Consider the following 16,029-nt stretch of genomic DNA (forward strand, 5'->3'; position numbering starts at 1 on the left):
AGATTGGACTGGATGTTCCGAGAGCCTGAATACAGCCGCTGTACACAAATAAAATGAGCAGGAGCCACCAGTGCCTAATGACTGCTGGTGCAGCACAACAAACACGAGCAGACGGTTTTGGTGTCTCTCTCTCGAAAAAAAAATCAAAGGTCATGATACGGTTTGAGATAACATACAACCAGAAGTAACACCCTCATAATAAACTGAGAATACCAGCAGGAGATAATCTATGGAGTCATTATGTTCCAGTCTCATGAATATATTGTCCTTTTATAGCTTTATAAGGCCAGTGACTACCCCAGATTGTTCTGAATTGATGAGGCAAAAAGACATTTAAGAGTTTCTCGGGTTATATAATACCGAAAGTCCACCACAGAAAATAGCAAGAAGAATTTCTTTTACCCAGGCCAAACCCGGAGCACATCTGAAATTTTAAAAGATCAGCGATAACCTTCGCTGAATTATGTGTTAGAGGCTAGCAAAGGCTGTTTCTCTTCTATCAGAAAAAAAACATATATGAGTTTAGGTTCAGAAATAATGCCAGATCTTTTCATTTATTTTGCTAAAAGTTAAAATTCAGTCGTTAAACAGCGACGAAACAAGACTTTAGCCGTTCGGGTAAAAGGATTTGGTAGACTGACACTCTTTTTTTTTCTTTTCTTTTCAAGACCATTGGACAAAGTAATTGCAGGGTTACTGATATTGAACAAAACCTTTTCAATCCTCAGATATTACGGTCATTTGAGCAATGAGGCAGTTAAACCCTCAGCTTTATTGGCCCCTTTTTTTTTATTCCATTGTCTTTCCAGCTGCCTGAAAAAAAAGCACCAATGTTTCACAGAGCACAGAGAGGGAAGAATTTTATGGTTCAGTCTGCCCATTAGGTCACATTTTACAATGGTGGAGAAATAAAGTGGTCTGATGGGAGGTTTCTGCTGCTAAAATACCACATTCCACAATCGCCTCCTAAATAGTAATGGTCCTTCTACGTCCTGTGATGCTAAGAGTGGAGGGTAAAGGAGCGTGAGCAAAAGCACGTCTACATTGTGAAGCGCGGAGCCGTCAGTCAAAGCCTCACCTGAAACCCTCAGAGGTATTTAGCGAAATTAAAATTTTATGAAGAGCAAGCACTCGCAGTTCCAGAAACTCACGGGGAGCACAGGTTTAAAACGCAGTCTACCACCTTAACATGACGAGTTGCTCGGTGCAGCCCGGTAAAATGCCCTCGCAAACAGATGGAGTCGGTACGTAACGGAGGAGGACCAAGAACGCTCACGCTATCAAGTTCAAATTGCTGAACAAGATGTTTTACTCTCCTTGCTTCTCGTCTCCGCTCGTCTCTTCTCGCCCTCCCTTTTCAGTAGCCACTAAGCAGGGATTGTGTCTGTCACAGATATACTTAATCAGTTAACTCCCTGTGGAGCTCAACTCACTCACGGCATATACTCCACTGTCAGCCCGGCTCAGGGCATTAGGGAATTTAATAGCATGTGTGATTGAGTGTAAGTGTGTGTGAGAATGAGCGGCAGTGTATATAAAACGTGTCTTTCTTCACTCCCCTGCATGTTCATATGTTCTTGAACCCTCTGTGCGCGCTGACAGAGTTGTGTGTGTGCATTTTCTTTTCTAAGTATTCCACTTATGTTTTTTTGGTGTTTGGCGTAATGATGAATGTACTTCAGCGTCAGCAACTTTGTGTGGATGTGTGTGTGTGTGTGTTGAGGGGTATTATAGTGTGTAATAGCCTATTAAGACCAGAGCTCCTTGCAGCTGATGTGTCAAACAGCACTGAGTGTTGTCGACTTGCACACAAACACACGCCACAAGATGCTGTTTCCAGCTGTTTGAAAGCTGTCGGCAACGAGAGGGAGTGAGGGGAAAGAAGGGAGGAAAGAACGGCAGCGTCTTTACTCTTTTAGATTTACTCAGCAGAAGCACGGGTCAATGGAACCGAACAGGGCCGAATGTTGCCGTGACGTCATCTATTAACAACAGTAGCACCCAACTTTCCCACAGTGCACATGTAAGCGACAAACAACTTTAAAATAGCCACAGTAAATCCAATGCTGCAACTTCGTGTCACTTTGAAGACATCAAGAAATGTACAGTCATGTGATTAAAACACGGCAGGTACAAACAGCTTTAATTAAAACAGTCTAACACGCAACAACATATAAAATATCAGTGAACATTCACCCGTATTTACTTTAACTCTCAAAGGACTCGTAAAACTCTCAATCTCAAACCATCCTACATAGATTCTGCAAAAGTTTCAGACTAAGACCCCACAGAAAACGCATGCAGTTAAAACAACTACTTTCATCCAACTGGATTATCAGTTGGAGAAAACACATATTTACTACCTGCTGGTCTTAAAACCTTGAACAACTGTCTCTTCTCTCGTTTCCACCAGTTTCTGATGACCCGAGGAACGTCTTCTCTTTCCTCGGTCGAATGAATGTTTGACTTGTCTTTCACAAGACAGACCGAGGAGGAGAAGTCACCTGCACAAGTGGTAGTGGCAGTGACTCATTAGGTAGATGAGAAGTGAATTAGACCAAGCTGAGCTGAGCTGGCTCACGATCCTCATCTTCCTGGCTCAAGAGCATCAAGAGATCCAAATTGAACAACCTGATGATACACTAAGGAGAAAAAAAGACAGATGCGTGTGTGGGTGGAACACAAAAGTTAAAATTCTGTTTTGGACGCCGCATTTCAGTTGTTTAGACAGCAGTGCATCTCATTAAATTTGATTCATTCATCAACAATCAATTATCACGCATTGTCAATGATCACGGCTCATCATTACAAGTCATCAGTGGATATCATACTGTCAACCCCCTGAAGTTTTAGAATGATAAAACACAATCACTCACGATCCTCCAGCTTCTAATTAAAAATACAATCATTGTAAAAATCATTACTTTATCATCTCCCTTCACGACCTGATGCTTGCTTTTAGCCATAAACAGCCGCTGTTAAAAATCAGCATCGAAATTCCGCATGTATTGTTACTGCCGTCTCTCCGTCGCCCCCAACCGCTTCTTAAGAGGAACAATGATTAACAGCAATCACCATCAACGGTATCAATAATACCGCCGCTGGCGTTAGAAATCAGCCTCATTATCACCATTATCTGCGTGCGTCCCTCCTGCTGCGAGCTGCAACAGAAACCATTTCATCATCTGATGGATCTGATGGTGGCGGGATGGCAAATGTGATCAGTCTTTGTGACTCCGTTTCTTCTTTGTCTTTTGTTTTGTTTTATTGGTTCATTTATGCACACACATTAGTGTCACTCTAACAGTATTTTTATTCAAAGCAGAGGAATCAGCATAAGAGAAACCAAACTTCTTAAGTGATTGAAACCTCAGGGTGTGTGTTTTGTGTACGTCTTAAATAAGAATGAAAACGCTGCACCATGTAGCGATGCACCGATCACTTAAAACATTACAACCACTGACCCGTACGACCTCAATAACGCTAACGCATATTGTTACAATGCAGCATTCCTGGCCCTTACATTTATGAGGATGTCACTTTGTCGTGAGCCAACAACTTGAACACTGCCAAAGGCCAGGGACACCTTCCATCACACCGGCTCTTTTCAACAAGAGTGACTTCCTCCAGCAGGACAATGCGCCCCACAACATCATAAAAAAAAAATTAGCCGAAGCCCTTGAACCTGCCTCTAAACTCCCTGACCTCCCACCTGATTGAGCTTCTGCAGGATACACCGACACGCAACCCACAGGACCCAAAGGAGCAGCTGCTAACATCTCGATGCCAGACACCAAGAACTAACCTTCAGATCATGAGCATTCCTCAACACATCGAAATTGTTTTGGCAGCAAATAACCTTGTGACCAATCATTCAGTGCGTTTACATGCACAGATTAATCGAGATACAGTATGCTCCAGATTCAGCTTTCTGAATGCGGTCTTTGTCCCAGTTTACATTCAACGAAGAAAATCGAATAACTGACGGGAACATGTCCTCCTCCTCCACCACACTAGGTGGCGATATGTGTCCTTTCAGCAGGTTAATATAGCCATCTTTCCGGTTGACCCATTACGTCATATAATTAACTATAGTCGTTCATGTAGCAGACCGGCATTTCAAACAACAACAAGATGAATAATACTTCAGCTTCTTAAATCTTCTTCTTCTGCAGCCATCTTTCTTATATGTTTTCATTCCGGGGTAATTCGTTTTTCTCACGTGCATGTAAACGTACTGAATGTTTGAAGTGATCAGCGTCAGTTCTATTCAACTACATTTAGTCGGTTTTCCAGGGCACTTGGGAGTTAGATTGTTTGGAGAACTCTTTCTTTTCATGTAATTCTAGAGTGAATAGAAGAAATCAGACCTGCGTGGGATGATGTGTTGCAAGACGCCTTGTTCTGAACATTGATGAATATGTCACGTTATTTCTTTAGTATTTTCGCATTTGAGGTCATTGCCATCCTGCAGAATAAATTTGTGACTGATAAGATGCTTCCCTGGTGGTACTAGGTGATGGATAACAATCTATATATCCATCCAACCTGCACTTCACTGTATGTTATAATAATAGGGTACATTCCTCATCATCCTTCTTGAGCGAGTTTACCGAAAGCTACTTGGGTCTACGAAGTAGCCCTTGTTCCAGCACATATGTATTTGTTTTGAGAGGATAATGCGCATTTACACAAAACAAAAGAGAAAGTCGAGTTTTCCATAAATCAAACACACGTTCCTGCTGTGATCTGTACAAGCCTGAATGGAGAGACAACTCAGTAAATGTGCTGTAGGTGTGAGCACATAGACTGCAGTTACAGGACTCTCTCATTCACCGCATTTGTATGTGCTGCCACATCGGTGTCCCGGTTAGTGTGTGTTTATTTGTATAACTGTATTTGTGTGTGTGTGTGTGTGTGTGACAGCTTTGGGGATGCTAATATTTGTTGTGGTTCTTTGGTCAAACACTTCAGAGGAGTTGTTGGCATTCTGACTTCAGAGCAGCTCGGCAGACGTGTTGCGAATTGGAGCCAGGGAGGATAAGAGAGGAGGAGAGCAGACGCACTGTGTACTGCTGCATATGAATCCAACACACACGGTCCATACGCACACACCACACATACAAACACAGTTGTTGCGGTTTCTCCTCCTTCGCCCGCTTTGTTTGTTCCACACACAACCCCATTCACGCTCGCAAAGACAAGACGCCCTAATCCTCTCTCCCTCTCACACGCACACACGTAACCTCCTCTGTAATGAGAAGGAACATGATGCGGGAGGGGATATTGATTATGCCAGCGATGCTCGGAGGTGTAGCGCCAGGTGAAGGGTGCGTGTGCATACTAACGCCGTCTTGCAAAGACTGACAGCCTGTGTAATGACTCCCATTCACCTGAACACTGGTAAACATTAGTGAATGGAAAGAAGGCGTTGGTGTGAGTTGCTGTGTGTGTCTCTGTGTGAGGGATGGGCAGGGGGAGAGAGAGTCGTGACAGAGCAGAACAAGAGGCAGAAAGGGGAGGTCTGAGAAGTGAGCAGGGGAAGAAGGGAGAGAAGTTGGACAGAGTGACGAGTAGATTAAGTTTGGATAGGAAGAAGAAGAAAAGGAGAGCTGCTTGAGAGGAGGAGAGACATTGGGGAAAATTGAGAAATTGAGTCTTGTTGTACTGTCTTGTCTTGCATGTCTTGTTGCAAGGACCCCAAAACTGATGAGAGATTGTAGGGACCCCTACCTACTATATGTTTCCTATATTAAAATTGGCCTAATGCTATTTATATATATACATTATTATTATCATTTTGCATTCAATATTAAGCTATTCAAATAATATACAGGTTCAAATTTTTTATTTTATTTTTTTTCATTACAAACGTGCAAAAGTAGGGTGGCCGTACAACTGTCGTAAACAAAAACATACCCATTTATATATCATGCACTGTTAGCTTCTCTTCTGCTAATATCGCAGCGTAGCCTGGGATTTCCCCTGGGGACTGAATAGGCTCTCGGCCAATTGCAGGAAGCCTGACAGATTATGTGTGTAATATGCAGCCTCGTGATTGACTCAGCAGCGATAGGGGCGGGGCCTACTAGTGTGATGTTGAGACAGCTCCTGTATCGCTGACTGAAAGATAAGTCTTCTGCCTTATTTTATATGTTGGATTCATGTTACTGTGTATTTAAAGACATTTAAATTTGTGGAGCAAAAATGTGGGTAAAAATAAAAAAAAAATATATAAAAAATGTCTAAGCAACCAAAGATTCTGCGACTCCCCCTGCAGTGACGCCTAGAGGGTCTGCAGAAGTACTGCAGGTAGAGTCGCAAAATGTATGGTTGCTTAGACATTTATTATTTACATTTTCTCCCACCGATTTAAATTTCTTTAAATACACATTAACGTGAATCTGAGATATTTTAGTGGAGGGATAAACGGAGGCAGAATACTTTTTCAGTCAGCACTCATTCAGCAACACAGGAGTTTCACACCATTTCACACAAAGTCTAGATCTGTCAATCTAAACCCCCTGTACACACTATGACCCGCCCCATCGCTGCTGATCCAATCACAAAGCCACATATCACACGCCGACTCTGTTAGGTTCCCCGCAATTGGCCAAGAGCCTATTCAGTCCCCCAGGTGAAATCCCAGAATATTAGCAGAAGAGAAGCTTCGCTCCCATCAACATCCATTCACCCAAGGTCAGAAAAGTTGTGTGCTTCTCAGCAGGGTCAGACATCTCACTAATGTGGGAGTATGTGTACTATCACGTGGCTCGGTGATTCACTACGACTACATTTAGCTATGTTTAAAGTTGAAGCTCAGATGTAGCAGTTAATTTCGTTGTACATGCACAATGACAAATAAAGCCGTCTATTTTATTCTAAGACGGGTAGAGCAAGGCCGCGTAGTGGCACATTTTCACCTTGACAACTGAAGCATTTAAGCATGTGTTTAATCTATTTAAATGGCATTTTCCTGAGTGTACAGATTGTCGGTGCAGCTGTTCACCAGCCAGAAAGTCAGGCACTGACCCACTGAGTGGCTGCCTTGGTGTGTTTTTTTTTTTTTTTTTTTTTTTTTTTTGTGACAGACCGATTAACATTTTCTAAATCAGAAAATTCTTATTCCTCCTGTCACCACTCTTCTTGTCTCTCTACAAAAAGATGTAAGCATAACTGTAAATCTCATGTCAGAAATGAGAAGGAAACACAACGGACGGAGAGAAAGATGGAACCCCGTTTCTCGGGCATTCCAAAGAATAATAACGTACACATAAAAGTCATTTCTTAAGATTGTTTTGTGAATTTTCAATCATCGCCTATTGGGAAAAGCAAAAGTGCAGCAGCAGCTTAACGACCACGGAATATAAATGTGGTAATATCTATATTTGGGAAGGCATGCTGTTTATGGCAGTCATCAAAATTCTCCAGAGTTAAATGACTTAAAGACATTAAAACAACAGACATCTCGTCTGCGGAAAATATACTCGACTCAATAAAGAAACAGTTTGATGGTTTATTGTGCAGTAGCCCCAGTGATGGCAAAGAGGACACAGTATGAGGAAATCAATACGCGAATCGATGATCATTACAAACACGCAGGTTAGAGTGCTTCTGAATGTTACATTAAATAAACACCTTGCTGACTTCAGACTCAGATCCTCAGCAAACACATGGTTTCTTCTAAGTAGTTATGAATAAATATGAATATTATGTAAGTTTTTATAGAAAAAGTGGCTAAAACGCTCATTATTCTAACGCTAATGACTCAAACTACCCACCTTTTTTCCCTTTTGCTGTAAATAAAATAATGTGGTTCCAGTGTAACATTTATAGACCACTCTAAGCTGTGTAAAATAATCAGCTCAACCTGTAAGGACTCTAGCACACTAAGTTGACGACTGGCTGTTCCCCAAAGTTGGGCCATCTGTGAGCATCTGTGACCCTAATTTTTTGCAATGTGTCCCGCACCACTGGCACTAGTCTGTCCTCTGTCAGCAGTTCCACTGTGTTGAAATCGACAGCTGAACAAGATGGTGAGAGGGATCCTTCCGTCCTTCCGATTGGCTGTTCGGCTTAGCGAACCAGATGAGAAATGAAAGCGACGAAGGTAAAATACGTAAACGAGGTACAAAGGGAACACATAGATGGCTCTCTTTGATGTGTATCTTCATTTCATCTCGGCGTGTGCAAATATTTTCAGCACAGCTTAATCAGCTACAGTGAACAAACTGCAGACCAACTGGTCAGCAGGATCCAGGCGCAGCTAGCTCAGACAATTGGCTGCAATCTTTGTGGTGTGTTCGAGTTCCACTTTTTGGTCACAAACAACCTTCTGATTTCTCTGATGTCGGTTTTGTTGTGTCCGTACGTCAACACTGCATTTGTCGAGTGAACGGTCAGGCGGTGTGATTGCATTGTTATCAGCAAGGCCTCGACGCAGCTCTGCTAAAGCATACTGGAATCGATTAGCAAGCGTCCAGGCAAGGATGCAAAATGGAGCCAGACAAGAACTTCAACTTCAACTTCAGTGAACTTTGTTACACATATTCTCACCACTGGCCAATAACAAGCCACCTGGACAATACTGACCTTTAGGGGGGACAGAGAGCTTTCCAAAATAGTGGAAGCTATCGTATCTTATTAGCTGTGCTGCTGCAACCACACTTATTCAATTTCCTCTCTCCTGCTAGAAAGGTTAGAAGTCTACATCACGTTCAATTCGCTCCTGCAGATGATTCAGCCAGGTGGATTTCTTTTTCAGCTAGTAATGGAATGATCAAACTCCCACTGACACGCTTCACGCGTGTGTCGCCCTGTATCGTATGACGGGGCTGTGGTGTCATTAGATCATAACGCGCGTTGCATGAATGCTTTCTACCCAAAGAAATGCCGCAAACACACCAGCGGGAGTGCATATGAAGGCCAACACAAAACAAACTCGCTCAAGCACAAAAAGCATATGACCATCACTGCCCTACAGGTTTGTAAGCATCAAACAGTATTTGAACTTTTATCTGAAAGTGAAGCCCTGGAACAAAAAATGATTGCTTTAAAATGTTCTGATTCTCAAGGTCTGAAATAAAACTGAAATTGGACCTCAGCGTGTAGCTGTACAAGTACACACACACACACACACACACACAGCAAAGCACGAGCACGCATAGCCCCTCTGTTCACATATGTAAATGCGTGCCAATATATCTACGCATTTATTTTGAAGGAATGCGAACTGCTGAATTATAAATGACCATATGGGAAGGTTGTTCTATGAAGTCAGGGTTGAGAAGGAAAAGGGAAAAAAAAAAAAATAAGAAGGAGAGGACGAGGAGGCAGAGAGGAGGGGAAGGAGGCGAGGGTGGAGGAAATGGGAGCAGACAGATGCCTGTAATGAGGAAACACTAGTGCGCTTTGCCTCAACCCATAAACTGTCGGAGATGATCAGAGCGCGTGAACAGATGGACAGAGGGGAGAGGAAAGGTGAGAAAAAGATAAGAAGGGGAAAGGGTAAGAGTAAACAGAAAAAAGAAGAAACGGTGAGAAATAATTCACTTGAATTTAAAGTGGAGGAAACTGAGGAAGTTGAGAAGTGAAAAGACAAGTGGTGGCGGGAAGGGAACGGTGGAGAAATATGAAGCACAGGAAAAGGAGACGATAAGGGCTGAGATGAAGAAATAAGGGCAAAAAAATAAGAATAACAGAGTCAGTGAGAGAGAGGAAGAAAGAAAACTAAAACTGGAGATAACAGACAAAAATGGATTAGGAAGAGAGAAAGTAGAAGTGCAAAAAAAGGGAGTGAAGAGAAACAGAAGTTGGGAGTAGGAGCGGAGAAGAGAGGAAGGGAAGTGTTGAGTAGACAGGAGGACAGGAGGCTGGTAGATTAACATTTATTCAGTGTGCTGAAGGGATTTCAAACATGGCATCAACCGTTTGTGTTTGGCAGATGGCCGGAGGAAGAGTGTGTTAACACTTCAACTCAAATCAGCCCTTTGCAAACTGTTCCAGAGAGAGGGAAAGCGAGGTGGTAAAAGTATGCATTAGTGCACGTAGGGAAGGGTGAAAGGCACATTACAGAGACGTCGCGGAAAGTGAAATGTCCTCACAAGGATAGGACCATTATCACGGCTGCCTCAGAGGGGATTTCTAGGGTTAGAACTTGAGTGTTGGTTAAATCTCAGCAAGCCAGGCCACAAATTTAGCTCCCCCCGCAGTGATCCGCCGAGGCTCAATGAGCGTTTGCTCGGGTTAGACGTGCTGTCACCGGATGGAGACGAAAATGACTTTCAAGGCCACGAGATCAGACTTTGACCAATAAACATAGATGACATTTAAACCTCGTCTTCTGTGACACTTAAACATAAACCATTCCTGCCATTTTTTTTTCAGGGGGTTTTCCAACTGGCGTCAAATATCTTTAACACTGAAATCTGTCTGAGGTGGGAAATAGGGAAATAAAAAAAGTAGATTGAAAATTTAAGTTTTATTTCTCCAAAGCTGATAATGGAGTTGGGTTGAGCTTAATGCGCTGCAGCTTAAGAAAAAAAATGTGGCAATAAATAGGAAATGAATGCCAACAGCAAATTAAACACAACTGAATACAGAACAGCGATGCAAATAGTCACAATGAAAGAAAACACGGAAACGCGAAGCCAGAAGTAAAAGTGACAATGGAAATATCTCAAAATATCTATTACATTTTTAAATTTCATGAGTGCTGTCAATGTGCAATTTAATTGTATTATATCAGAGTGGAATATTGGCATTGGCAGGCCAATAAAAGGCTTATAAGGAATTATAAGCAATCAGGATGTAAAAATAACTAATACAAAAGAATAACTAAGTACAATCTTAGCCTTCATTTCATTAAAGTTTTTTGCAGAATTAAAGCGATATTTCTGAAATTTTAATAATACAATTGCGCTTTGTACGTGTTCCCATTGAAGGGCATTTTGCGAACGAGCTGTAACTCTGGTAAAGTCTCGTCTCGCGACACCGAAATTCTCTTAAATTCTCGTCACGCAAGACTTCACTTTGAGGCAGATGGACTTCGAATGAACTGGTCACATGACCCTCTGCGTCATCTCCGCTGATGCTGTTGATGGTGAAATACAAAAAAAAAAAGAGGTATTTCCATTCCAATACGTCTGAAAAACCACCTTATGAGAGCCTGAGAATGTTTTAGTAATATTTGAGAAGTTTTTCAAAATGTAGGTGTTTACATTCCCACTTTTTTTATTGAGATATTTGGGTTTTGCACGTTTCTAGGATTAATGGAAACGCACACTTTTTGTCGTGCTGCGCGTTGACCTCTCTGAGCCACGGTAGGTAGAGCTGATTCCAATTTATTCCACTTCATGATTTCTTCTTTGACACAGCAGAACTTGATGAGCAGTTTCAGTTATTTAAAATATCTTGACTAATGTGATCGTAAGACTGAAGGTCAGAGTTGGGTGAAAATTTAACAAAGCTCCTGCATGCACACCTACCTACCTGCAGTGTGTGCAAAAGAGAGGGAATTTATCCATCTTTGAGAAGAAAGTGGTTAAGATTGTCAATCTGATAGGCTTCAAAACTGAAAGTTGGCCTTTTAGTTGAAGGGGCGTTTTGAACCAGAAAAAAAAGGAAAACGACGTAAGGACCTTTTACCCAAGTTTCAGCTCTTGCCGGTCGCTCTCGCCTGTCTCACCACATTTCCCCATTCTAATAAAGACACCGCACACAGTCGTTTCCCCCCGAGGGCTTTTTAAAACATTTTCTCAGGAAAATGAGCCTTTGTACAATCACAGCAAGCAAGATGGACAGTTTCCATTACTAGGCCCTTGTAATTAAAGGATTTGTACTAATAGCAAATTTATCATAATTCCTGCTGGCTATCAAATCTGTGACAGGCTATTTCATTTCACCACAATGTTTCATTTTAAAGCCTTCAGGTTAGTGCAGTGTCTTTGGCTTGACATCTAAACCCTTGTAATGAGATATACGCACACGCTTAGATCCGTGCACGCCAACACACACACACACACATGCAGGAACTGTAAAATGTAGGCATACAAGTGAGACCTTAATCAATACTGATCATGTAGCGTATGTGGATGTGGATCAGATAGGGGAGACGTGCATATACATACACACACCTATGCCACTTAATAAAACATCCAGCAAATATGTGCAACTCTTTTTCCAGCCTATTAGAGGCCTAGGGGTTGCCTTGTACAAGATAACAAGCACACATACCCACACGGATCTGCCGAGCATCCAATCACGCACACATCACTGGTGCACACAAAATTATTGCAAATACTTGACATATTGCACCGTCGTATTCACATGCTAATTCACACTCTAATGGCCAAACACAGACACACTCTCATGCTACATGCAGCGCGCGCCGCTCTCTGAATATCATTACCGCGGTCTGCCTTTGCTTCAAAATGAAGCTTCATTTTGACAAAAGTCTCTCCGAATAAAATACGGGCTTGCCAGCTTTGATCATCAGGCGGGATTGAAATGAAATCCTTCTGCAAACTGAAAGCATTTTCTTTTACACGTTTTACTGTAGCAGACTCACAGAACTTCAGGACGTGAGTTACACCAGCTTCATAAAAAATGACGTCGGGAAATGTGACCCACAGAGAACCCACTTGAGTTATTTACAATTGCTGACAATCAAAGCATGTATAATATATTTCCTTATTAAAACTAAAAGCGTGCCTTCAGTAACTTAGCACTGAAGTATTATGTTAAAAGCACCACTTGCAAGGTCATTATATGATGACTTTTTAATCACAATAATAATAAAAAAAAAAACTGTATGTAAAAATACGGCACTACACAACTCGGGTTAACTAATTTGGTCAGTATAAGACATAGATACAGTTACTGTGCATGTTGAAGAGCCTGCCTTTTTGTGATAGAGTTGCATTAAAGGTGGTCTGACGCATTAATTCTGCTAAGCTAGCAAGAGTTTTCAATATCCTTAAAGTCAGTCCAACACTCCCTACCCAAAGCAAAGATCTGATAGGCCAGTCAAATTGTTCTTGTGGGCTTTATGAGGCTAAACTCAGAAGAGTGACAGCAAAGTAGTCATACACGTCAACTGAGCGTCATGGAGTTTGAATTTGATTACAGCAAAAAGACTTTTCTTTGCAGAAATGTGTCAAGTCGCCATGAAAGATGATGAGCTCAAAATGACGAGCTCAAAATGACAGTCTACAAAAAAAATAATAATAATAATAATTATCAGAGAACATAACTCTGACCATTTCCAGGGTCTGACTGAAGAAAATTTGAGTATGTCACTGAAAAACTTAAAATACAAATGTGGGTTTTTTATGTATTACCTTATTTCGTGTTCCACTTTTACTACAGAATTAACTCTCTCCTCTTTGGATTAACGGGCATATCAAGGAAGCTGAAATGCGGGAGCAGTGCAAAACCAAAGCAAAAGAGCAATACATCACCCAGGACCGTTATTCAAAGACATACAAGGTAACACATAAAGCTGCTGGGAGTCAGTTGTGAATTGTTGAAAGACACTTTAGTGGGGTAGGTAATTGTCCAGTCTTAGGTTGGGTTGGGTGTTATCTGACATATTTTGGCATGCTGATTTTGAACCAATACTGAATATATACTTTTTAGACACCTAACAGGAAAATAAATCTTACTCCAAACACAACATATCACATTTGTTTAGAAACATAAAAAACAAAAGTCTGAATTTGACGATTTGGTGACAAAGAAAAAATGACCAATCCTGTCTTAGACGAATTCCTATATTACCATTTTTTGCCAAACGACTAATGAAAAGTTTCTGCACCACACAGAACTGAGCTGAATTTTGTCCAAACCGAATGAACATTACCTTGAAACAAGCCACACCAAACCAAACCGGACTCAGCTGAACCCCACCAAGCCACACCTAGCTGATTCAGAACTCTAGCTGAACTACCTTAAGGCTTTTGCCATATTCGCTAAGATGTTCCGCACGAGTAGAACTTCACATTCATATCATTGCAGTACTCACAAGCGATGATGTTGCCATAGCGATTCTTGTTGCGGTTCTCGTCCTTCTTGGCTGTTTCCCAGGGCGCCGTCTGTCCCTCCGCCAGGGCCTAAACATACATATGTACAAACACATGCATGTGCACGTACACGCACACAGACACACGCAAAGAAATAGTTTCAGCTTCCACAGAAATATGCATGCACATATGGTATGATGCCTAGAGCTAGCACACTGACACATGGGCTGGCAGAAGTTGAATCAGTAGCATGAATATAAATACGAGTGAACGGACGATCAGCTGATAGTTTGCAAAAGACTCAGACACTTAGGTCAACAGAGGTATTACGGCTAAAAACAACCTTCAAGAAAAAAAAAAGCATAAAGAGACTACTGCTTGTTGGTTATTGTGGAAGTCAGTTAGCATGTGCATACACCATAGGAGAGATATGTGGTTGTGATCTCAGGTCTATCGATATAAATTGGGCCAGTCCATTGGCCAGGTAACTGATCCTACGACTTCAGCCAAATCAAGGATATTTCATTTACGCAGAGACCAACAGGCAGGGGTGGAAACATAGCCCCATTCCAGCTTCACTGGTGGAAGTACTGTGCGAAAGTTCCTGCACTAAATTAAATCACAACCACTAACAAGAAGCAACTAGACAGTGGATGTAATGAAAAATATTTCAGATGTTTGAATGGAAAAAAAAAACACAAGTAAATTCCACAGGAGCTGAGAAAAGACTGAAAGTCTGGGTTTATTTTTCTGTCGGTCGGCTTTTGAAAGAGGATATTCAGACAGTCCTTTGTTGGAGGAGAGAAGGCAGAAGAGTGCCCTTCTGCCCTGCTGTGATGCTGGCCTGTGCGACAAACCTTATGAACACAGGAAGGACAAGATGAGATACGTGTGTGCATTTTCATCTCATAATTTCCTATGCATACGTTTCTGCATGTGAGGTTCTTCTATAGTTTACTAAGCATACACTGGTTCAATATGTGTACAAAACAATATATAAAACGTGTGTGTGCGTGTGTGAAAGAGAGAGACAGAGGGAGACCACTCACAATCTTGTGCTAAGCAACCAAACCCCAACTCTCAAAGGTTGCCATATGGACACTGAACTACTTTAGAAGAACCCTTGTAACACACTGAGGTCAAACAAACACACACACACACACACACACACACACACACACACACACACACACACACACACACACACACACACACACACACACACACACACACACCTCCCTATAGAGACAAGTGTGCTGGCCTTTTTGACTACATTAAGGGCTTAAGAAGACCAGACAACAGCTTTCACTTTGACAGTGATATGACCTACATACAAACACTTACATACACACACACACACACACACATGCGCACAGTGCTATACTACACAAATGCAATGTGACAGAAAGACAGACACCTAAACTTATTGCTCGGTCGCGCGGAAAATGGATTCTTTTACAGTGGCGTACGGCCCTGGGAGTGTGTGTGTAAATGCATTGTGTTGTGAAACGCCTCCGTCGCTCGCTGGACTTAAATACTTCCATTTAAAACGTCACGACTAGACAAAAGAATTTGGGGATCACTGCAAGTTTGTCTGAAATATAGAGTATAGAAGCTCAACTAAATATCAAATATTGTCCGATGGCAAAAGGTGTGTCGGAAGACAGTGGAAACGGGAGAACTAATACACTCCGCAGATGTATTTATTTATTTATTTCACATATTACGACTCTCCACAAAACTTCATGGTTGCAGGGTTTATATGACGTGCAATATAAAAAGTGAAATGCCACCAGGGAACAAAATGTTGACAGAGTAGCTGCCGTTAGTGGGGTTAATGGGTTTCAACACCGCAGGTCACATCACACATTGAGACGGGGACAAGAAGACACCATATGGGGTGTGGCGGTGAATGGACACACACATACACACACACACAGGCACACACACACTCATCCAAAACGGGCCGACACCTCACCCCAGACGCTTTGTTCCCTAATCAGACTGT

General features: G+C 41.9%; 1 protein-coding gene across 11 annotated transcripts in view; it reads right to left on the reverse strand.

The window, feature by feature from the left end:
• Positions 1-16,029, reverse strand: part of ptprt (protein tyrosine phosphatase receptor type T) — a 304,538-nt gene that overhangs the window by 34,793 nt on the left and 253,716 nt on the right. For all 11 annotated transcript variants that reach the window (XM_047583117.1, XM_047583114.1, XM_047583115.1 and 8 more), the window contains one exon: positions 14,024-14,111. In XM_047583117.1, coding sequence (XP_047439073.1) covers positions 14,024-14,111 — 88 coding nt within the window. The remainder of the gene's footprint in view (positions 1-14,023; positions 14,112-16,029) is intronic.

Source organism: Mugil cephalus, chromosome 4, assembly GCF_022458985.1.
Source record: "Mugil cephalus isolate CIBA_MC_2020 chromosome 4, CIBA_Mcephalus_1.1, whole genome shotgun sequence".
NCBI classification, from domain to species: Eukaryota; Metazoa; Chordata; class Actinopteri; order Mugiliformes; family Mugilidae; genus Mugil; species Mugil cephalus.